This window comes from Dipteris shenzhenensis, chromosome 18 (assembly GCF_047967505.1).
Source record: "Dipteris shenzhenensis isolate YYH24624 ecotype China chromosome 18, Dip_SZ_1.0, whole genome shotgun sequence".
NCBI classification, from domain to species: Eukaryota; Viridiplantae; Streptophyta; class Polypodiopsida; order Gleicheniales; family Dipteridaceae; genus Dipteris; species Dipteris shenzhenensis.
Window position 1 is genome coordinate 31,602,333 of NC_141613.1, and position 24,888 is coordinate 31,627,220.

At 47.0% G+C, this 24,888-nt stretch overlaps 1 protein-coding gene across 2 annotated transcripts in view; it reads left to right on the forward strand.

Moving 5' to 3' along the window:
• The first annotated feature begins 6,152 nt into the window (after positions 1–6,152).
• Positions 6,153–24,888, forward strand: part of LOC147891111 (threonine--tRNA ligase, mitochondrial 1-like) — a 63,664-nt gene continuing 44,928 nt past the window's right edge. For both annotated transcript variants that reach the window (XM_087389415.1, XM_087389417.1), the window contains exons 1-5: positions 6,153–6,489; positions 6,648–6,759; positions 20,967–21,092; positions 21,304–21,363; positions 21,484–21,573. In XM_087389415.1, coding sequence (XP_087245541.1) covers positions 6,212–6,489; positions 6,648–6,759; positions 20,967–21,092; positions 21,304–21,363; positions 21,484–21,573 — 666 coding nt within the window. In that variant the 5' untranslated portion in view covers positions 6,153–6,211. The remainder of the gene's footprint in view (positions 6,490–6,647; positions 6,760–20,966; positions 21,093–21,303; positions 21,364–21,483; positions 21,574–24,888) is intronic.

The window sequence follows — 24,888 nt, forward strand, 5'->3', positions numbered from 1 at the left end:
ACACCATCCTCAACACCCCCTCTTAAATTGCACTCGGTAAATAGAGGATGCATGTACAAGACCTTTTTGTGGATTTCGTTTGGTGCATATGCTAGCATCCAAAATTGAAAAGAAAACTGAAATAATTAGAGTAGGTGTGCATACGTGAGCACAGTGACCACATAGCAAAAGCATGTACAATGAGTACAACTTACGATCCCATACATATCGTGCATTTCCCCCTCTTAAGTTGTGGGTCATCCTTCACCTTTGGGAATAAAACCCAGAAGATAGGCCGAAAGGGAGAGGAAGGAAATATGTTGAAAGTAAAGTCCACCTGGATCAAAGATTGGCCAATCAAAAGATGATTGCATGAATGACTACATGTATGGTTGCGTGCTGAACATGTCACAAGTCACCATGGACCATGTAACTGCTTTAAAGAAGAGGCATCCAGTTGTGAAGCTAGTCGGTGTAGCTATGGAGAAGGAATCCAATAGGTTGTGACATACGAGGGTGTCACCAACCCAAAAGGACTGAAAGCAATGTGTGGGGTATGCTGCAATAGAACTAAAACCTCTATCGAATGATGCGAGGTCATAGTAAACCGCATAGTCAATGTGGACCAAGTGATCCAGGGGCTGAAAATCTGGGGCCAAAGATGTAGGTATGAATGCTTCTCTGCTGATGAAGAGGCCTGTAAAACTGACAAGGTATGGCAACCTGTCAAACTTGTATGCTCAACTATGATGAGCTGAAGGTCATCTGATGTGTGCATGGCTAGACATCCATCGGCATGGAATGCAGCATTTGTCAAAGACTCAAGGTAGAGTTGACAGTGTAAAGGCATAGAAGCTCGAAATAGAATTGAGAAAACATAAGATTCCCCTGAGGCATATGTGGTGCCGAATGCTGATGAAGGGACCGATCTGAAATCGTGGATCCAACCACTGATCTAAATCAAGTAAGGACTGTATACTACATCCATAAGTGCATGTTGAAACATTGAGTCTCCCTAAGTTGCGCTATGGTTGAACTTGATGATGTCCGCTGCACTAGGATAGGACCGCACTAATGCATAGGTATCGTTGTGCTGAGGAATGATCTGCTGATCGAAGGTGGAGATAACTAGATTCAAGGAGGGTGCAATGTGGCATGACTAAGCTGATGCTAGAATGTCTTGAAGATTGATGTGCTGATCTGTACTGCTAAGCGAAACTGTGTGCAAAGTATGCTCCGTGTCAGAGGTGCAAGCATTAGTGATGGATGCTGAAATAGTATCACCTGAGGAGCTAAATGCACTGTGCCATGTATCTCCACATGATGTGAGTGCCTCGTACTGAGGATTTACCTACTGAAGAACTGCATGATCATAACTAAACTCCTGTTGACTATTTGAATTTGATGTGATAGTAGATGGAGGCAGATCCATGCATGAATGTGAGGGTTGTACATCATTGGAATCAAGTTGTGCTAATGTAGAAGGGACTGGCCTCTGCTGAGGGCTTATCATCAAATGTGCCTCATGCTGAGGGCTTGTTGAGAAATGTGCATGATCAAAAATCGTGGATTGATCCATGCTAATATGTGGAACGTCTGCGTCCAATCGCTCAAGCCCAATGAGGCTGGAGTCAGGGTCGTAAATCAGAACAATACGCAGTGGCAATGAATGGTTGAAGTAGGTTCTCTTTCCATTCACATATCTCGTGGGTGTATCATCAACTATGTGATGTGGATAACACCATGGTGAAGGTAGTTTGGTGCTCTGTGCAAGAGGCTTACCCATGTACCAGCGAGAGTGTCTACCCATGAGAACATTGTATGAGACCTGCCACTAGGGGGCTTACGCCACTAAATGGTCAAAACCAAGTCACTGTGTGTATGCCAAAGATCAAGCCTGTAGTGAAATGATGACAACTGGGTGTCAGAAATAGCCAAGAGGCTGTACAAGGATGATGTATGTGTGAAGGAACCAATGCCAAAAATAGTCAACAAACGTGACTGTACATGGGTGGCATGTGTGCGTGCGAATGTGCGATAATCTTGAATTCGAGAAGGAGAACTCTACCAATTGTCATACTACGTGATGAATTGCCAAATGCCAAGATAATTGAACTAATGTCAGATGTGCGAGTGTGTACACCAATGATCGAACCGAGGGATTGACATCGGTGAGAACTAATTGGGTAATGTGGCAATGGCTGACTTGGCTTGGTGGAGTTGGATCTCCTCTATGGCGGTGCTAATCTATAGCTAGACTACACGTTGAAGCTCAAAATGCAGCAAAAGAATTTTATCTCGTTAATTTTTATGTGCAGGGCATGCTACATTGGAACCAGAGGTGGTTTCAATGAAGAGGATTTAATGATGCTACTCATTGCGTAGAGCATGATATGGCAATCATTTTTGCTTTTTAGATCACCTCCAAATTCCACGTGGATCAAAGTTATGGCTCTTGGTAGGATGAGCCAAACTTTGATCAAGGGGAGTGGTCAAAATGATGAGGTGTCCAAGGATGATGTGACACTATGTGTCACACGAAGAGTGGAAAAATTGTGCTTGCGGAGTGGCAAGGGTGCCTAGCTAGCACTGATGATTGTGCATCTGACATCGCATGCTGACAGGGCAGCTGAGGTGGAATGCTGACTGTGTTACTGACATGGCATAGCCACATGTCATCATGACTCGGTAGTCAGGCATGATGTGGCAGTTGTGGATGAGACTGCCACATGGCATAAGAGTGGCACAAACTTAACCAAGGCCGAACTCCACCTAACCTTGGCTAGATTCTATCTGCCATGTGTCATCAAACTAACTTGACTAGGGTTAGCTCAACCAGCCCTATCTACCACGTGTATTGTTGACCACTGACCACACCTTCACTAACCAAGGTTATCTTAACTTAGCCATGGTGAAACCTTACCTACCACGTGGCCTTTTCCTAAGGTATCAGAACCTTGGTGAAGGAAAGATGATAGCGACGGAGTGCGGAGTGCTATTGCGATGACAGTTAATGGGGTGATGTTACGGAAATTATATTTCTGATATATCTTGCTTTGGACATTATTAATTTAGTCAAGTGTGACTATGGCAAAGTACTCCATAGGAGCGCACCGGACGCGGCGGGGGTCCTAGTGGATACTTTGTGTGGTTAGTTGGGGACACCTTACTAGCTTGTGTTTTGCCATGCTAGATGGTTGGTATTGTGAGTGATTCCATGTTAATACTAATGTCGGTAGTGTTATTGGTGTTGTGATTTATTATTGTGCTTTGAGCGTGGTTATGTTGGGATCGGTTGATTCGACGATTCGTTCAATCGATTGTTAATAAATAATGTAATTGGCGGCTTGAGTACAGGTGATGGAACTCATAGCGAGGATTGGAGTTAGTGCGAGGGTACCGATCGAGGTGTCGCACAGTGCATTATATATGGCCATGGGCCAATTTTGTATTTGCTTTATTATTGCAAGTTTGAGCTTCATTTTTGGGCTTTGAGATGGCTATGTAAAGCAAATCCCTCATTTTGGAAGAGAGGGATAATTTTGGCTCCTTGGTGCTTTTATGAAATATCATAAATACTCTAGATGAGGAAGCGTAAGCCACTCATCTAGGGGGGGAAATTGTACCTAATCTGCTGTCGCTTTTGCACTGAAACCAAAAGGTAATTCTTTTCACACAAATTCACCACTTAACCAATTGGAGAAGAAGAACACAATCACACCACCAAAAGGTAATTCTTTTCACGCAAATTCACCACTTAATCAATTGGAGAAGAAGAACACAATCACACCACGAAAGCGCACGAAAGCAACAGCAGACTGGGTACAATCTCCCCCCCTTAGATGAGTGGCATACGCTTCCTCATCTAGAGTATTTATGATATTTCATAAAAGCACCAAGGAGCCAAAATTATCCCTCTCTTCCAAAATGAGGGATTTACTTTACATAGCCATCTTAGGGCCCAAAAATGAATTATGATATATTGCTCAAACTTGCAATAATAAAGCAAATACAAAATTGGCCCATGCCCATATATAATGCGCTGTGCGACACCTCAATCGGTACCCTCGCACTAACTCCAATCCTCGCTATGAGTTCCATCACCTGTACTCAAGCCTCCAATTACATTAGTTATTAACAATCGATTGAACGAATCACCGAATCAACCGATCCCAACATAACCGCGCTCAAAGCACAATAATCAAGCACAACACCAATAACACTAGCGACATCGGTATTAACATGGAATCGCCCACAATACCGACCATCTAGCATGGCAAAACACAAGCTAGTCAGGCATCCCCAACTAACCACACAAAGTATCCACTAGGATACCCGCCGCATCCGGTGCGCTCCTATGGAATACTTTGCCATAGTCACAGTTGACTAAATTAATAATGTCCAAAGCAAGATATATCAGAAATATAATTTCTGTAACAGGCAAGGCGTTCGTTGTGTGCTTTCTGCATTGATCGTGTCGGTCGGCTAAAATCATTTGTGTTGTTGTTGTGACAAAGGTGCATGTAGCTTGCATTTATGCTTGGATAGATTCCTTTTTAACCGTTTGGTATTCTTATGGAGAGGTAGGATTCTCATGATCCTTAGGCTATATGAGTTGGTGTAACCTCAAAGGTGACTATTGTATTGGAAAGTGCTTGTGCTAAGGTTGTGTTTTCTCAAGAGAGCAATGTTGGCCAAAATTATTCTTAACCTCAATTTGGTTTAGTGATCCCCAAATGCAATCTCCTTTTAAACTTTGGATGGGGATAAAAATAAGAGAGAGGTTAGTGCAAGCAATCTATAATTTCTCTTTCTATTCACACTTCATGTGAATGTCTAAAAAATTGTCATGTGAACTTGCACACCTGGTTGCAAGGACTTCTTGAGTTATTCTAAAATCCAAGTAATTGCCCCTTCTTCTATGTGGTGGTCCCATTGTGACTTTAGTATCTTAACCAAGCAATGAGGTCACACTTAACACCTCTCCTAGGTATGTCTCCATGTCTTGGGAATTCTTGGCAAGGATCCCTTTAATGTTTCTAACCATGATCGAGACAAAGAAGAAAAAACAAAAGATAATAGCGTACACGAGGGGAGGGTTTGTAATCAAGTTTCCATCTATACAAGTTTTAGAAAACTCTCAAGACTTAGAAATGTGTAGCACACATCCCTAAGATAGCATGGACACCTTTTCCTATTCCATCACTCTAGATGATGCAAAAAATAAATAAAGAAAGGTGAATACATAGGTACAAAAGAAGGAAATGGTAAGATCCAATGAGTATAATACTGGGAAACTTGTGGAAGATCAATAGGACTAAAATAGAGCCGAGGGTTTGATATTTCAATGAGAGAATAACTACTCTTCCACGTTTGCTAAGCATGCAAAGAAGGACTTTCTAAGCTTTTAATCACACATCCTTGCAGGATAAGCACAAAAAATGAACATGTCCTAGGAGGACTACTTCTCATAATTTCAATCTAAGAGTCCTTTTCTAGCCTAATAATTTGTTCAAGGATTAGCAAGTCCTTAGTAATGGTGCCCAAAGCTGTTAGCCTAGTCCAAGGTCTAATGAGTTGAGTCTTTATGGGTCTTATGCTAGCTTATGCCACAATGCACTCCCATGGTCACTTTGTACAACATATAACATAGTAGGTTCATTAATGAAAGGGTATTTTCTAATTTGGGGGACTTACATGCCATTTATAAATAGAAGGGGACTTAATTGCAAACCTTAGAGGTAATAAGAGTTGCTAGGTTTGTGCCATCCTAGGTGCCCAACGAGTGCCCATTGTTGGGGGCACTTAAGAGAAACGGGACACGTTGGTTTTATGGGCAGAGCCCTTACAAACACACTGCCTACCCGAAGGTGATCATAGCCACAATAAATGCAGCAAAGCAAAACAAAGAAAATCGAGCGATGTAGAGTGTTTCGATGGCGGGAAATGAGTTTTTTTGCATTTTCTCCTATCACTCTAGATGATGCAAAAAATAAATAAAGAAAGGTGAATACATAGGTACAAAAGAAGGAAATGGTAAGATTTGAAACCTGGTTTGTTGGAGTAAGTACGGTGGGCAAGTGTTTGACAAGAAAAGTACAATATACCACAAGAGGATAGGAACTCTAAAGGTGTTTGGGAAAATTCTCGTGAGCACCACGGCAAAAAGATATCATCACATTCTTTCACTATAGATGGGGTATTAACGAGACAGCACACCAGTTGAAAATCGATGCACTGTGGCTGGCTACTGCTTGGGACTGAGCTTTGGGCATCCAAGACTAGGGTTTTAGGCTTAGCCTCTTTTAAACCCAAAAACCTTCCTCCCCTCTCCTCCTCTCCTCAAGCCTTTCTCTCTGCAATGGCACCTTCCCTTGGTGCCCAAAATGGTGATGCTCTCAAGGATAAGGCCTACCTCGATAGCGTCTTGCAGAAACGCATCACCCTCTTCACTCAGATCCAGCAGCAGCAGGCACAGCGCTATCAGGAAATCGGAGGAGACCCTTTGCAGTACGTGATGATCGTAAATTTTGTCCACAACTATACCCTGTCTCTTTTAGCGAGCTGCGGAATTTTGGGGCTTTCCAGTCTTGACATGCAATTATTTTTCCTTCTAGAGGTAGCAATCTGAAAATGATATCTGCCTCATCATGGGTTTTGGTAAACAGGATCACACTTCCCGATGGTAACTTGAAGGAGGGGAAAAAATGGATTACAACTCCTATGGATATTGCGAAGGAAATCTCCTCGGGCTTGGCCTCAAGCGCTCTTATCGCTCTAGTACGTGTGCATTTTGAATAAAGATATTTAGGAGGATTGTCTTTACTTTTGTTTGATATCACCAACGTCTGCATGGAAATTTTGGAAAGTACAAAGCGCAGTTACAAGAACAATGGCTGCCGAGAATTATTGTCAGTAGAGATGCCCTTCCGCCTAGTGAGGTATTTGGTGTATACTTTTTTTCACAGGGCCTGCATGTGGATCTACATATCTCCGGGTCTATGAAAGAAGCCATTTCTTGTAGCTCGACGAAAGTGGTGTTGGGATAAAAGGTTCTTGCCCCACTTGTGAGCCCTCCAAATGGGCACTTGCAAGATCAAGGATTTGAGAAGGCTGCCATATGGGCAGGGAATGAACTGCCCCCGTGGGCACATAGGAGAAGTAATGGGCTGCCACGTGGGCAGCATGGCACGTTGCATGAATAGCAACATCTATGGGCTGCATGTGGACAGCACATTTGATGAGGATCTAGCTCAACACATGGAACGGCAAGGGTTATAGGGCCTGGATGGGCCGGCAATAGACTTGACTAAGGGCTACACATGTTGTCTAGGGGTAAGGGCTCAATTGGGTAGGTTGGCTAAGAATTGGCGTCGTCAAGGCCTAGCTCCCTCATTTTTAAGGAGTTATCCATCCAGATCGGCCCTCCTACAGACTCAGTTGGCCTATAGCGAGCTTGGTCGGCCTATTATTGGGCGCGGGGGAGCCGCCAATGAACCTCTTCCTCTCTATAAGGGCCATATTTGTTGTGTCATTGGATGTCCTTCCTACAACCACTGAAAACCGTACAATTAGGGGGCATGGCAAGTGGAGTATAGGAGGAGCAACATCTTGGTCTGACTTGTACATGATCTATATCATTGTAAGTTGTAGGTGTGTGCTTTGTACTACGACCTGTCCACAATTGGAGATATATATATGACTCGTTTTTTGTCTACTTGGCTGTGTACTTTCAGAACCTACACGTGTCTTTATCACTTGTGTGTGCACATGCCTATGCGCCATTTCGAGCTTTAGGTGATATCTAGGAATCTCGGTTGCAGGGGTTTGGCTAGTCAAGCAAGCCTTCATTATTCATAGATTGGAAGGATCTACTTTGGCAATCGAAGGAGGAGGACTTTTATGTGATGAAGGAATGAGACTCCAATTTGGTCAAATGGGTGTGTCAAGTGTGGGGTTGAGTAGAAGTTTGATTTATTAAGCTAGTGCTATCTTTCTATAGGTATGGCTTGAAGGGTTCCCATCCCCAATTTTGCAAGCTAGGTCAGAGTAACTACCCTTTCTGAGAAGGTGAAAATAAGGGGCCATCCACAGGAGATACGGATGGTGATGATTGGTACAAGTTGAAGCGTTGGTATTAGTGGATGCCATGGGGGGAGTCATTCTGCTTGCGGACCTGGCTAACGTGCAAGAGTGGGAGGAAAGTAATTGTGAGGCGTGTTCGCGATCATTGGATTGTTTGAATGGTGCATATGCGGAAGTGTGTTTCTAGATTTTTAATTTCAATTAACACTTAGAAACTCGCAATAGCCAAAGCACTGTGGCTGCTAGTGTAGTGCCTTGTATTCAGCTTCACAACTCGAAGTAGCAACTGTAGGCTGCTTCTTGCTGAACCATGAAATGCATGAAGATCCAAGCATGAGATAGTTGCCACTATGGGACACTCTTGTGTCATAACAACCTGCCCAGTCATTGTCTCTGAAAGCACGCAAGACCAGTGGAGACTCGTCACCATAGAACGGTCCCAAATTTTAAGCATTGGGACAGCCAATGGAATTGCACTCGGATCTAACAACTCGCCCCCAAAGACATTGCCATGGTCTCATTGCATGTGAGAAGTATTAGTATCTCCCATTCCAACACAAAGATCCAATACCAATCCAATAGGATCCCATAGTCGGGAATTTTAATCAATAGCTGAGGACAAGCAGATAATCAACCAATCACTAAAATAGCTCCAAAGTAATGAGGTGAAAACTCGGAAACAAGAAAGAAGCAAAGCTGGAAGGCGCTAGGTAGCAATTCCAGGTCTAGACCTCCCCTTTAGAAGTCTAGATGAGATGAAAATGCTGGCTGTGCAAACATGAACAAATCAATGCTAGGTAGCGATCATGGGTCCAAATCTTCTTTCTAGAAGTCGGTGCTAGGGAGAAGATGCTCCATGGACATAAGAAACATATGTTTTGAACAGCATGAGAGTAGAACAAATGTAAGGGAGCAGCGGAATTCAAGGAAAGAGGAGTGTTAATGTGGCATAGAAGATCCCTAGAAAGAAATTGCAATTGAGAAAGCGGGGTGTGGGCAGCAATGAAGGCATGCAAGAGTAATTGGGAGTGGTTTTCATGTGACAAAATTGTAGCAATTGCAATTGAGCAAGTAGCAGTATGAAGTGATGAATGAGTGTTGGCTATGGTGAACATAGGAGATTGATGGCTGATGGAGGCAAGAACAAGCTAGATCTTAACAAACAACCTGCTAGAATGAAGAAGGAAACAAGCAAACATCTATTTCTAAACAATTGAAGGCAAGAAAAGTAAAAAGCTAAGCAAGAGCAAAGAAAGCTGGAAACAGTTTTTGCTTTTACTTCTTGTATTTGGTTTTCAGTTTAAATAAATATGCTAACCTAAATTGGTTTAATGCACCACCTCAAAAAAGGTCACCGCAAAAAAAATGGTTTAATGAACAAGAAATGAATAATAGTAATTCAATAAAATAAAGGCTAGTTTCTTTTCAAAATCTTGCTCCATTGCCTGTCTACCCATGCATGGAAGTAGTTAAACATTGGGCCTAGATTTTAGAACAAACATTTAGGCCAATTGAAGCCAATGGTGTGGTCCGGTTCTGCACTACTAGTGTGCATGTGAGTAGTTCAGTTAATCTTGTGGAGTCTAAGAAAATACCAAAAGATCTGCCATTCTGAAAATTACACCTGTCCTGTGAGTAAAAGATGCTTTACAGAGATGCAGGGTTTCCATACGCACTATGGCTTTCACACTTTCCTAATGCCTTCATATTGGGCCTTGGGTGTGAGCCTTTTTGTGCTAGGCAATGATGCTTGTTTATGATGTCAGAATGAGATTACTTAGCATTATTCTGTGAAAGGAAGGTGTACCTTAGCTCCATTTCTATATGAGGATGGAGCCATGACAGATGAAAAAGTGGATGCATGGCTCATGAAACTAGACCTTTGTGGATACATCGTTGATCTTAATGATGGGAAGGGTCCAGAACTGCGGTTTGATAACAAATCTGGTTCACTCTCTCCTTAGCTCGAAATAGTTGACGAGGCAAAGGTGGTTGACCCCGTGTAGATCTTGCTTCATAGATTGAAGATGAGTACCGGCAACTGGCAGTGCTTATATGCAGTCAAGTTCATGCATCGGGGTTCCCACAAAGTTACCTTAACGGATTATCCACACTTTGTTGCAGCACATAAGGAAGCATTCAACATTCCTTAGTTCTAGCTTCAGCAGGAAGGAATATCATGGGCATGTTCCAGCCCATGGATATGCTGATGAGCTGGCACATAAGCGAGAGGCAGCCATAGGGGCAGGGTTGAACATTAGGAACGCATGTGGCAGCCATGCTGACTGCCACATCATCAGAGGAGGCTACAGGAGCAGAATGGGTGCTGTACAGCAACTTGGCAGTGCCTACAAGCAGCCATGACACACCACGGATGGCTCCAGCCATAGATATGCCTACACAAAGGAGCCTGTAGCAGCTTATATAGGGTCCAGACCTGGTCAGATCCAGGTCGGGCTTGTGAAGCAGGCCAATCATAATAGAAAGCAGGGAAGTTGGCTAGCAGCAGGAAAGAAAGAGGGGGTGGGGGTGCTGCCAAAAAAACAGCTGCCATTCCTCATTCTCATCCATCTGCCCCCATCCCTCATTCTCATCCATCTGAACCTAGTGGTTTCTCAGCACATTAATTCAGAGGGTAGTTGTACCCTCCTTTCAGTCAGTCTATTCTTTTGCTTCAGTTAGTCATTGACAGACTTATCTGTTACAGCTTCCTTTCTTCAGGCAAAACCTCTAGTTAGTCTTTTGGGGACGGAGGGGGGGGCGGGGGGGGGGTTGCAGCCTATAAAATTATCCTCATTCTCATCCATCTCCCCCCATTCCTCATGCTCCCCGCTAATTTAACCATCGCAATTAGACATAACAAAACTCAGTTTAGGACAATCACGTTGACTAGCTCAATTATATATTGTTGTTCCAACCATTGGGCTAGTTTTGGATGATTATAGTCCAAGCCAGCAGGTGTATGACCTGAACCAGCCCACTAAACTGATTTAACTACCAGGAAACACAACAATTTCAACCATTGGGCTGGTCTTCAATTATTTCTGTTGCTAAATATATTTAGGTTTATTTCTATTCAACCACACTGCTTTAGGACAATCACAAACTCCCTCGCCTTTGGTAGGACCTCAGAAAGTGTTCAGCTTTTCTTCATCGTAAACGGTGCCGAATTCAACGTTTTTGATTTGGAATGTACTTTGAGTCATCATTAAATATACTATGGTCTACACCCACTGTTGGGCGCTGATGACGTCGGTGGGGATGTCATAGTAGCTAGTCCTTGCTATGCGTGATGGAGTTTATGGTTTTCAATCTTATGAGTGACTATCGTGAGATTGAAACTGCACTATGTTGTGTTTTTAGAGGATGAGTTTGGGAATGTTCCTGGATTTATCTAGGTATATGCTTTTGCCGTATTAGCGGACATGCAAATTTCACCTTGTGAAGTTTTCGTCTAAGTTGCGGCCTGCTGGTATTGCGATAATTCTTTCCATCTTAAATGGTGCGTTGTTCTATCAGCTAGATTTAGATTTAGATGCTCGTTTGGGAGAGACTTAAATGAAATCATTTAGACTTCACAAGCAGTTGTAGCTTGAATGAAGAGATTTGGACTACTTTTTGATTAGCCTTCTCCTTTAGTGCTAGCCTTCGTCATGGTTGAGTTTGCCCTTCACCTCCGGAGTGCCGACAGAAACTCAGTACGAAGACTTTGTATAAAAGGATGCTCAAGTATGTGTGGGTGTGTGGATTTGTATGTGTGAGAGCATACTTTTATACTATGGCCTACACCCACTGTTGGGCGCTGATGACATTAGTGGGGATGTCATAGTAGCTAGTCCCTACTATGCGTGATGGAGTTTATGGCTTTCAATCTTATGAGTGACTATCGTGAGATTGAAACTGCACTATGTCGTGTTTTTAGAGGATGAGTTTGGGAATGTTCCTGGATTCATTTAGGTATATGCACATGTAACAAATGACCTGTTGAAACTTTTCCATCCACTCAACCTGTGGAAAGTTTTCTTCTCATCCCTCATTAAGGGCAATCCTGCAGTGGAGCATAACGAGCGAGCCATGAGCTGCTCGCACTCCTCCATCGTTGCCTTCCCTCTTCCTTTTGCCGCCTCCTCTCCCTTCGCATCTCTCCTTCCTCCCTCGTTGCCCTTCCGCGTCTCTCCTCGCTTCTCCTCTTCCCGTATGCGTCCTTGACGCCTCCTTGCAGCTTGCGACTGGGCGGCTGCGCAATAGCCTAAGGCTTGGCTGCGTCCCCACTAGGGCGCCTCAGCTCCGCATGAGACAACAAAGGGGGTTGCTTGTTTTTGTGTAAAGCTGCCCAAGTAGCTCGTGCAGTCCAGCGCCCTTCCTTTCCTTAGCTTCAACAAGGAGATCTTCGACTCAGCTTTTGGTGACTGGCAACGCCTTTTTCCTTAGGTGACAGCCCATACTTTGGCTGGAAATTCCTTCGGTCAGAGGTGGTGGTTGCCCTTCCCCTTTTTCCTTTTCCTCTTTCACCTCTTTCCCTTCTTGCAGCAATGGTTATTTGCCTTATCTTGGAGAGGAAGTTTCGTGGCGGTGACCCTTGTCTAGCTAGATGAGCTCTCATGGCAGCCCCTCGCATCCCACTGCCGCGAAGGTGCTTCTCTCCCAGGAAGATAAGTAACAGGTGCACCATGCAGTTCAATCATTGCAAGACAAAGCAGTGATAGGCAGAATCGTGGGCCTTACGCTTATGAGGCAATATTTTTTTTTTTTCAAAGAAAGGAACCTTCTATTAATGCTTGAAAGATTTCATACAGGACAACAGCCCCAAAGGTGCTGAGTATGAAAAAACCGGAAAAGGCTGAAAGAAAAAACGGCCTGTTCCAGAGAAGCCCAGCTCACTGTCTAGGGGGTCTCGGGAATTGGGGCTAACAACCAAGTGGGGGGACTATACAGCCCGCGAATCCCTTGCGGAGTGAAGATGTAGAAAACACCTGTAGGCCAAGCCTTGCAGAAACGAGCATGCCTCTCAATAATCGCCTTGGAGCCTGGAGTCCCACGCTACCAGGTGGACCGTAGAGTGTAAATGATATCTTGCCAGATGGCAACCAAGGTAGCCGAGGGTGGAACCGGGTGCTCTCCCATCACAAGACTGCAGTGAGCCACCCAAATGTTCCAAGTCGTGATGCTGGCTACCACCTCCCAAACACTGTCTTTCCTAGGGGAAGGAGGAGCTAGGGCGTCAGGGGGGGCTGCCTCATAAAGTGCAATCCTCTGAATGCCCTGTATCCGGTAGGTTGGGGAAATGTCATCAATCTGGAATGTGTGTCCTCCCTCTGTCAACCAAGCCACCATCCCCTAGGTGTAGTCTCTGTGAAGACTCTGCATGCGTGTCATGATCTTGAGGGCTCTCATCCAGATCCTCGCTGCGCTACGACAACTCCATAGGCAGTGTGGGATAGTCTCCAGGACACCATCTGAGCAGCAATGGCGCTGTCCCTCCACTCGCGTCTGCTCCAACCACTGGCCGATGGGCAAGCCTCCGTGGGCTGCCAGTCAGAAGAAGTAAGAAATCTTCCTCGGCCGCAAGCTGGAGCACAACCGTGTCTAAAACCTGGAGTGAACATCCCAGTGTCTCTCCCTCGAGGGAGTCCATCTCGACAAGTCCATTTGAAGTCTCTTGCCAATCCGTGTGGTGTAGGAAAAGAAAGGCACCTCATCTATCGTCTCAGCTAGGCCGCCCCTGGAGGGCTAGAACCACTCCCTTGGGTCCCACTGGACCTCCCTCAGGGGTCTACCCTCCCATAGCCAGAGGCGCCATCTAGAGGCGTTTTGCTTTGAGATACTGGGAGGATCGATGTGCCACTCCTTCCCCAAGGGTCCTACCACTCTGATCATTTGTCAGTGTATACCATCAAGACTCCCATCCATCTCAGGGTCACTCCCAGTGAGGGGCTGCAGTAGGCCTCCAGGTCCTACACGAAAGAAGCCGGGGTGCGTGCAGTCGCGTTGCATCAAAATCCTCAAGGGAACATCGGTACGGAAAAACTACCCCAGCCATCTGTTGTCTCTCCAAATGTGAAGTCCTTCCCACCAGGACTCAGGAATGGCTAAGTTGATCTCGCCCATCCGCTGCCCTACCCCTCTCAGACTCCAAAAGGCCGGGCAATGCTGTCTACACGTTGGGGCATACACGTTCAGGATTCCAATCTTGGGCTCTCCCGTCGAACTCCCATCCAAACTGCCCGTCTTGGAATGAGCTCGCCTTGATCGTAGACCTCTGAAGCCGAAGTCTGTGAGACTGAGATGCAGACCCCTCCGCTCCGTCCTACTGCGGGAGACCACTCTTCTAGACCTCTCTCTGGGAGAAGGTGATGGTGTCGTCTGATGTTTGTTGCTGAAAACATGTGCCCTTGAATCATAAGGATGTCCACTGCCTGCCCTACCACTGCCCTTTGCAACTCATGCCGGAGCATCAGGTACTGCGGCTGACTACGAACATGGTCGTGGAGCCCGTGTACGCTCCAGCTCACTATGGTCCAACTCATGAGGACGGGGGGAGTCAGGAACAAGGCTCTCCTGTGAGTGGGTGCCTGTCCTAGAAAGATTGCCTTGTGTGATTTTGTCGGGGGTTTGGAGGGTGAGTAGTCAGTGTCTGTGCGGCGTCATACTAGGGTGGATACCGGCTCAATACCGATCTTTCGTGCCTACTTCGTCATGAAGGAGGCTTCCACCCTGTGCAACTCGGCGCACGTCTGGAGGGGCCATAAGTGTGCCTGCTCCACCTTTGCCTCCATCGGCAATCTGATAACTCCTATCGCCAAACCACACACCGGCTCCTCGCGCGTGAAGCTTAGTTGAAAGCATAGTTACGCTGAAATGCCGAAACAGCGCAACTAAGGCTTGAAACGGCGTTTCCCCCGTGCCAGACCCCTCGAAACACGAAATGGCATCGAAACGCGAAACGCAGACCGAAACGGCGATCCGAAACGTCGAAACGGCATCTGAAACGCCGAAACAGACCCGAAATGCGCCGTTTTCGGTGCTGTTTCGGGCGTGACCTAAAAACAGGGCAAAACAGGGCCGCTTCCCACAGCTGATTCCCCCGAGTTGCAAAAGCTTGCCATCCGCATTCTAAGCCAAGCTTGCACCTCCTCTTCTTGTGAGCGTTTGTGGAGTAGCTTTGCCCATATCCACATACAGAAGAGAAATCTTCTGCGAACGCAATGGGCCAATGATCTTGTCTTTGTTAATGCAAACTCATGTTTGCTTGACAAGATGAGACACGAGTATACACATGACAAATATATTGGATTTCATAGCCCAGATGATGCCCACTCACCTGATGATGATGATCTGTTAGTAGAGGAGAATGCTGATGAGGAGGAGGAGTAGGCAGAGGTTGAGTCTCAGGATGAGGATGAGCTTATTATTTGATCATATATGATATCATCCTCGATGTAGCCTTTTTTGGGTTTCAGCTTTCTTTTTGTTACTATGACATTTGGGCTTTGAAAGCTGAATTACCATTTATGAATCATGATTGGTTTCTTAAATATCATGAATCATGAATCATTTTTCCATTTTGTAGCTTGTTATAGGATTTATAAATTACCCCACCTTGCGTAATTGAAATTTGCATTGTGTGATTGGTTGAACAATGAAACTTGAATCTTCAAAGTTCAAAGTTACAATCAATATTAATGGTACTAGGTAGAGCTATAGCTTATTGTGCACTTTTTTTGAAGGTAGAGCACTCTAAATGTGTGTATGCATTACTCTAAACCCCCTTTTGTAAACCCCCTTGATGATGTGGCGTTTCCCCGTTTCACCCCCTCTCAAAAATCTCAAAACGTTTCCGTTTTTGTTTCCCGTTCCCGTTTTCCCGTTTCCCGTAACTTTGGTTGAAAGTTCACCTCTGCGCCATGGGTGTACCAAAGATCTAGTCCCTGTGGTCCCATCCACTCGTCCATCATGAGCATAATCTGATTACCTAAAATAGCATCAATCAAACACCTCCGGGGACCACTTCTCCAACCCTATGGAGGCAAACAGGAATCTCCAAATGGGGTGTGTCTGAGATTCCACTGCATTGATTGAACCCCCCTTTCAGGGCTGCATGACCATGAGCGTGACCTCCAATGGTAGAGGTTATGAGTCCGGAATCTCTAGATAGTTCCAGGGTCCTAACCTCCAGAAGTCCTGCGGTAAGGGACGCCCAAGCTGGAAGTTGGGAGCTGCTGGCCGGGAAGACGAGCCCCGTCCCTCAGGGTCCCTCTCTGAGTGGACATGCTGCTGCGATGAGGACGCAGAAGGGGGCATCGTCATTCCCTTGCTTGATGGCAGGGGTGTCGAAGCGGAAGAGGTTGCTACTGAAGCGGAGCGGGGGGCGACAAGAGAGTGAGAGGTAGGGACGCGGGGGACAGAGGGCGGGGGCAGGTAATGAGGGTGATCATAGAAGGGGGGCCTGAGGGGGAGGGGGTGGGGGGAACCTTGGGGAGGGAGGGGGAAGTGAAGAGGAGGAGGGGGAGGGGTCTGGGGGAGGGGGGGGAGGGGGAGGAGGAGGGAAAAGGGCGACAACAGGCCCTCATCTGATCAGGCTCATCGGGGCTCTGGATCGGCTCCTTCACGGCCCTCGTTGGGCTAGTGTCTGTGGCTTCCACCATTGCCACATCTGGAGCTCCTGGGGCTCTCTGCTATTGCAAGGGTGGGTGTGGAGGTTGAACTTGCGAAGCTGGAGGATCAACTGGATGGACAGTGGCCTCTGCTGCTAGGGGGGTGACTCCTGCTGTTCCTCTTTCGAGGCCTCTCGGTCAACCCTGTCCCTCTCCTTGCGGTTGGCCCTCTGTTTGTGGCGTTTGCACACCTGCTTGCTTGGTTTCTTTTTCTTTTTAACTTGTGTCCAGTTCCCTTATGAGGGGGTAACCCATGGGGTCTAGGACTCCTGCTGCTCCTGCTTGAGAGTGCGCTGAATTGGGGCCTGCTGACTCTGCCTACTTTGTGGAGGAGGGGGGGGGAGACGCACGAGGGTGGCCACGGGAGGCAATGTCTTGCGAGGTGACCCATCTGTCTGCAACGAAGACACTGGCTTGGTAGCCCGGAGATCTCCACCCTTTGGCGAAGTGTGCTTCCTTTTAGGGTCTCCAGAAGGATCAGCTCTGGGAGGGACTCCGGGCTCTCCACCACCAGTCTGATCCTGGGGACTCCATCATTTGCTAGGACGGAGGCGGCTCTCTCTGGCGGGGACTCGAGCACTGTGTCAAATGCCCGGCCAATGGAAGGGAGGATGGCTCGATACTCCTTGGGGAGCCTTGGGAAGTGGAGTGTAACCGGAGACCGTGGAACATGGTGTCGTATCCATGTCCTCCACTGTGAACCCATGATACCAAGGAAAGAGGTAGACAAGGTGCGGGCAAAGGAGAATGGGGCTATGCTCCACAAGTGTCGAGGCGGTGTCAGGGGTGCTCAACTGGATGAGGAAAACCTCATCCATAGATGGTGACCTCTTGGATGTGGTCGTCCTCGAATGTCAAGCTCGCCTGGATCCACTCTCGCACCTGTCTTTGTGTAGGCGTGAGGCCCACAATTCTGCCCACAAGCGCCTTGTCCTGGAGGGACTCGATTGCCTGCTGTACCTGTTACTTGTCAGCTGGGGAAAGAAGAACCTTAACGGCTGTGGGAGTCGAGGGTGCTGCCATAGAGCCCCTCTGGCCAAACCAAAGGTCACCACCAAGATTTTCTTTCACTGTAACAAACACGAGTGCTCCCGTTGCAGGGAGGCAAATGAAAAAGGGACGAAGCGGAGAGGCGGAGGAGAGAGAAGGAGAGGGCAAGGGAGGAAGAAGGGAGCAAGGGGAGGAGGAGGAGGAAGGAATGAAGAAATGGAAGGAGGCGGGAGAAGAGGAGAAGAAGGTGGGAGGAGGCGGAATGGCAGGGGGGTGCGCTGGCGGGAGGGCAGAAGGGCGGGAAGAGGTGAGAGGCGGCAAGGAGGCGGAAGGAGGGGGTAGGAAGGGGGGGGCATAGCGAGGAAGGTAGCAGGCAGGGGGGTGGAGGTGGAACGGGGGAGAAAGCAAGGCGGGGGAGATGGTGGAGGTGGAGCGGGGGAGATGACGGAGGTGGAGAGGAAGGAGGAGCGGGGGAGGTAGGGTGGAGTGGGGGAGATGGCGGAGGTGGAGCGGGGGGAGGCGAAGCGGGGCGGGCGGGGCGGAGGTGGAGCGGGGGGAGGCGAAGCGGGGCGGGCGGGGCGGAGGTGGAGCGGGGGGAGCGAAGTGGGGCGGGCGGGGCAGAGGTGGAGCAGGGGGAGGCAGAGCTGGCCGAGTGTAAGGGCAAGGGCGAGGGTGAGGGTAAGGGCAAGGGCGGAGGTGGAGCGGGGGGAGGCAGAGCGGGGGGTGGAGGTGGAGCAGGGGAGGCAGGGTGGAGTGGAGAGGGAGGAGGGGCGAGGCAAGGAGGCAGGGCGGGCAGCGGGAGAGCAAACAGGCCGCGGGCAGCCTACAGGCCGCCGCAGGCAGAGGGGGGGAGCTCACCGAGCAGCTCCTCCATCTTCCGTTGAGTCTGGCCCAACCTTTTAGGATAGCCTATCGAGGCAATATGTTCAACCACATGTAACCATTTGCATCGTACATAGATACAACAAATGAAGAAAATGGAATTAAAACACATCATAAGAAGTTGTTTGTAATATATTTCGAACTTCAATTGCATTTACAAGAGGTCCCTCGGAGGGATGTCACATTGTATCAAAAGTTGGGTGTCCCCATACAAAAGAGAAAGCGTATGAGCTTCCCAATCAAATTGAACATGATGTGTTTTAAACCATTCATGCCCAACAAGTCTACATGATCCAAGCGCATGACGTAGCACTTCAAAATATCCTTGTAAGCTTGAATCCGGACGGGAAGTCCATCCACCTTGCGATTCCAAAATTGCTTCCCAACTGGAAGTTGCACCTCGTAGGTGTGATCACTAGGCATCGTAATCAGCTGTAGCTTGTGCACAAGTTTGTGGTTAACAAAGTTGTGAGAACTACGTGGGTCAAAAAGAATGTGAATTCGGGTCCCTTGGATCTCACCATAAACCCGGTAGAGATCATGGGGGCCAAAGAGTGAATTATCAAAAGAACAATCACAAGAATGACGACTGGACACAAATACCTGTCAAAGTAGTCAGAGTGGCTGTCTTTGACTTCGTAGGTGGTCCTTTGATCTTTGGTGTAGGTCTCTGTGAGGCTCTGGGCCTCTTCGAGCAATCAGCTCGGGTATGCCCACACTCCTCACAAACGAAGTATTGCCCTTTCTTCCAAAGCCGAGGCAAACGAAGGAAGCGCTCCCCGTGCCCTTAGCAGATTTCTGCTTCTTCTTCTTCTGAGGATCAGAAGATCTCACTTCTTCGGTGCTAGTATTTGCATTGAAGAACTTTCTCTTGTTCTTACCCTGGGTCTCAGGTGTAGTCAACTTCTTGGTCGAGGCCATCATATCATCATAAATGCGTGCGAAATGTATGGCCTCCTTCAGAGTGGGGCTCCTATTGTTCTTAATGTGCAACTTGTTTGAATCGGGCAAGCTGGCCACAAAGAAACCCAAAAGGGTCACATGATCCACCTTTGTAGCACGAGTTTGAAGGTCACGGAATTTCTGGAGATAGGTCTCGAAAGTGAGGCTCTGTTTGGTCATATCCAAGGCCTTAAACTTGGCCACAATGTCATAGTCATCTTCCTTTTTTAGAAACTCAGTTCTAAAGGCTTCCTCGAACTCTGCCCAGGTGGATGACTGGCCTCAATTCCTTTCACCAGAGTAGAGCCTTCCCGGCCAGATATCCAACTGCTAACTGTACACGCTTATCTTGCGGATAGGGGTGAAAATTGAAGCTATTCTGTCAGTCTTCTGCTGTGTGTACCCTCTGTTGGGTCATTTCTAACAGTGAGATCGAGTTTTAGGTGATCTTTGGGAGCATCCCCCTGCGGGGGGTTGGCTAGGCAGGCAAGCCTCGATTATTATGACAAGGGAGCCCTGTAGAACCTACTCTTTGTTGGAAGTGTAGAAGTGGGGTCAATCCAAAACCCAGAGATGTGTAGCTGAAAGGATCTGATTTGATGACCAAGTTCCTCTCTTGTTTATTAGAGAGGCATGGTCAGCATCTAGGGGATACTAGGATGGGGTAATCTATCCTCCTCTATGCTCAATCTTATGAACCACCCTGAGACTCTTGCATACCAACACCCCTTGTTTCGAGTTGAGTAGAGAGGACAAAGGCAATGCAAGTAGCTTGTTGGCATCCATCTCCATGATGGTTTGGAAGGTTGTATCCAACTGCAGCCTAACTCAACTTGCATGGCCTAGTTTGGAACCAAGGGCTTACCACAATGGATACTGGAGGGCAGTGTCACTTGTGGTTGCTCTATCTTGGGGCTCAACAATGTCTGGTGCTTGCCTTGTATGTTCGATCTTGGATGTGCGCTTGGAAGCACTGGTGTTATTGCCGTGCAAGGGAGATGCATCTTTTGTATGTCTATTGTGTGCTGCTGTCTTCATAGAGAAGCCAAGGGTTACAAGTTTTTGTACTCCTCATGTCATTTTTGGACCAATCAACCATCTTTTTTAAAAATCTGACATTAGTGAAGCCCAGCTAGGGTAGCTTACGATTGTAATGGGCAAGTGGCCTACTAGGTGGCATTGCTAGTTATCTTTGGTTGTGAAACCCCTGATTTGTGTCTACATAGGTGTAGAATTTTCTTGTATTGTGAGCTACTCTCACACAATCTTCTGTTATTTTGTTTTGTTCTAGCAATTATGGATGTCTGTTTCAGAACAGCATTGTATTAATAGTAATTATGGATCTAATATTAATGGCAGGGATGAAATTTTGAGATCAAATCACTCTATTCTCTATTTCCTGCTTTGTCTTAGTATTTATGTTAGTTCATGCAGGTAAATGGCACCCTTTGGGATATGACAAGACCACTGGAGGGAGATTGCACATTAAAATTTTGTCCATTTGGCACTAATGAGGGCCGCGATACATTTTGGCATTCTAGTGCTCACATCCTTGGTGAGGTCTGTAGGTTCTCTCCGGTGTTTTTTGACTTCCTTTTGTATATATTGTGGACTTGGTTTGTGCTAGTAAGCTGTGTTCATAGAGATAATATAGTATTGTACTTGATTGTTTCTGTTGTGAGGTTATCTTATGGTCATATCATTGCAAAGGACTGGTCTCTGGATGTTTATTCATAAAATTATGCTTACATTTAATGCTGGGGATTTGCAGTCTCTTGAGTTGGAGTATGGATGCAAATTATGCATTGGGCCTTGTACGACTAGAGGGGAGGTAAGTAGTAAATGGGCTTCTTTGTTTCTCATGGTATTCTCTAACTCCCATTTGTAGTGAAAATTCGGACATACAGAGATTGATTTTTTTTTCTGGTGGGTGACTTTTACTGTTGTATAGGGCTTTTATTACGATGCTTTTTATGGGGATTTGACTCTCAACAAGGACCACTTAAACCGTATCAATGCTCAGGCTTCTAATATTGCAAAGGTTAGTTTATGCTGAGTCATTTCATGTTTGTATTGGTTTAGCATTTTTGTCACTGAGCGTAACAAGTTGCTTACAAAAATTGGGATTCTAAAGGGTTCTGCTGTCTGATAATTACCTGTCCTGGCTAAGTTTGCTCTTTGGTTCTGCGGAGGTGATGCATCTCAGTATGTTAATTTGTGTGCAAATGCACAAAGAGAGAGCACACATAGCTGATATGTATGTGACTTATTTGATTTTTTGAGTCTGATTCCTGAAGTAGCCACCTTTTGCACGTACTCAGATGTCTGGCACCTATCCCCATCACTGACCCAGATGTCTGGCACACGTATGCATGTTCCCTCTATGATGTCCAGATGTAGACACCACCGAATATGTCCTCTATGACCAGGCCCACCAGACCAGGCCCACCACTTGTCACTTGTTTACCACACAGAACATACGGGCTGCACCCCGTTGACTACACAACCGGAAAGCACAGGATCATGAGGGTCTACGGACTGAGCACTTTGCGCATGGGCAGGAGGTCTTGCTCCGGTCTTAGCACACATGTTCAACCAGGCGGTTTGTCATGGCTTCCCACCCGCTTGGAACACCACCACTACTGTACCGATACACAAAGCCGGTGACCCTATGGAGATTGGGAATTACTGCACCCTCCTGATTGGTCATACTCTAGCCAAGATCGATGGATTGGTTCTAGAGAGCGAGCTCAGTAGTCATATAGAGGGATAGCAGGCACTAGGACAAGCAGGATTCCAGAGGCAACATTCTACCTTAGATCACATATTCACTTTGAGAGCTATCATTGAGGAGGCAAGATCCAGACACCAGAAAGTCTACACATGCTTTGTAGACTTTCGGGAGGCCTTTGACACGGTCCCGCATTCCTGCATGATTAGGAGACTACAAGAGATGCAGATCCCAGAGACGCTGATTTGGGGTGTGGAGCTTATATGAGTCAGTCAGAGCCAGAGTACGTGCCCCAAACGGTCTATCGGATTGGGTCTAGAGCACGATTGGAGTGAAGGAGGGCTGTCCACTCTGACTGACCCTCTTCGGACTCTACATTGATGAGATCACATCTTTCATAGATCGCCTAGGAGACGGGGGCTCAGTATTGGGTGACCTCATGATACCGATTTTGCTATACGTTGATGACATAGTCCTCATATCATCCTCAGCGGAAGGGCTGCAGAGACATCTAGAGGCCTTAGAGGTGTTTTGCAGAGAGAGAGACTTGATAGTCAACCTTGGGAAGACCAAGGTTATGGTCTTCAACATCACATGCAGTGACTCGTCGATTCAGTTTCACCTATCGTGATGAGCCAGTGGAGATAGTGCAGTCCTACACATGTCTAGGAGCTGTCCTCACAGGACCCCTTTTCACGATGATACATGCAGTCCAAGCACGACTCACATGAGGACGTGGTGCTTTGGCTCGACTAGAGAGATAGTGCTTCCAGGCACACTGTTAGGATCCACCAACGAAGAGTTGGCTCTTCGACACACTAGTGCAACTGACGGTCATGTATGTTGCACCCTTCTAGGGGTGTGGCTTACCGAAGACCGAATGGAGGAAATTTGAGCGGCTATAGGTGACAATGGGGTCCAAGATGTAAGCCTTAAGCTCCACATGAGATAGTACGAACAGAGTTCGCTATGACTCCCCTACAGATTGATGCCGTCCTTCAGACCATGACTTTCATCCACGGAGTCTGGGACTTGTCTTGATGGAGACTATCAAGACTGGCTTCGGAGTCATCTAGGCGACTAGCAGAGAGTGGAGCAGACACATGGTATGCACGGATGTCCACATGGTTTACTAGGCATGGTATCCAGATGGACAGGCTTCCGGGACCTTTTCAATACAGCATGGATGCACCTTCTAAGTCAATCCTGCGAGATGAGATCAATCGTATCATACTGTTAGATCTCCTTTAGCTCCATACGTCTCGGACTTCGGGGGGACTAGGAGCTCCTTACCAAGTCCCAGTTCTACCGTGACCACTTGTTGAGAGTATCGGAGGAGGGATTCATCATCTGATCCTAGTATCTCAAGGACAAATCAGTCTCACATGCACATTGATTAGATGCTCGTTTCATCATCGAGATGGGGAGAGCAGCAGGCATACCTAGGGAGCAGAGGATATGCACGCTTTGCACACTAGGAGTGACTAAGACAGAGGAGCATTTCCTATGTGCCTGCCCAACCTATTATGAGATCAGGGGACAATACCATTGCCTCTACCATGAGGGGAGCCGCTTTGGTCCACTTTCACGATTGATCCACTTCCAGGACCAGGTCTGGATTGGCCTATATCTACTTGAGATGCGTCGACACAGAGACACCCTACTATGACAGATTAGGAGCAGTATGAGGCAATCAGACTGTAGGACAGAGAGGTTGATAGAGTACAGCGACACGTCACAGACTTCTATGCATTTGTCAGCTCGAGGACACAGCGGGATGGAGGTGGAGGGGATAGATGACATGCGAGCAGCGTGGATTATTGAGAGAGGGACGTAGAGACCACGTGCGGCACGGAGAGTGACCCGAGCACTCTGTTGAGGTCTGTCCTATCACAACTTTCCTCAGGGGAGACCGCCCGAGGCGAGGGGTCACTCTGAACATAGCCCAGCGGGTTCAGAGATCGAGGAGACCACGTCCCCCTCCGCCACCATAGCATGATACAGCCAGGTAGACACAGATTCGAGACATTTTCGCCGCTTACAGACGAGCCATCATGGTACCGGGCTCTGGCTTCTGAGCCTTAGTCTCACCTCTTAGCATGCTATAGCTCTCAGACAGTTGTTAGTCTTAGCACTCAACAAGGGCCTTAGCGCGCCATTTGCTCAGCCCTCTGGGGCTTGTATGAGATCATCCTTTTTGGTGTACTTTGTACCTTGTCCCATAGGCCCACAAGGCCGTCTGTGGACGTTAATTTCTTTCTCTCTCTCTCTCTCTCATTTGTACTTAGGATTTAGTACTGTCATTTTGCATTTTCTGCATTCTGCATTGGTATGAATGCTTGTTTAGTAGCTCCACTACCATAGTTCATTGTATCAAGTTTCTCACAATCTCATAGATCTATTGGTCTTCCGAAGACTTTAATAAACTTTCTTTTCTTTCTTTCTTTCTCTCTCTCTCTCTCTCACTCTCTCACTCTCTCTCTCTCTCACACACACACACACACACGCACGCACGCACACATGCACGCGCAGAGACACCCCCCCCCCCCCTTGTTGAAGAAGTGAAAGGAAAGCATGAAGCTGAACACGAAACAAGAGAAATGCTCATAGAATGAAGAAGGGCGA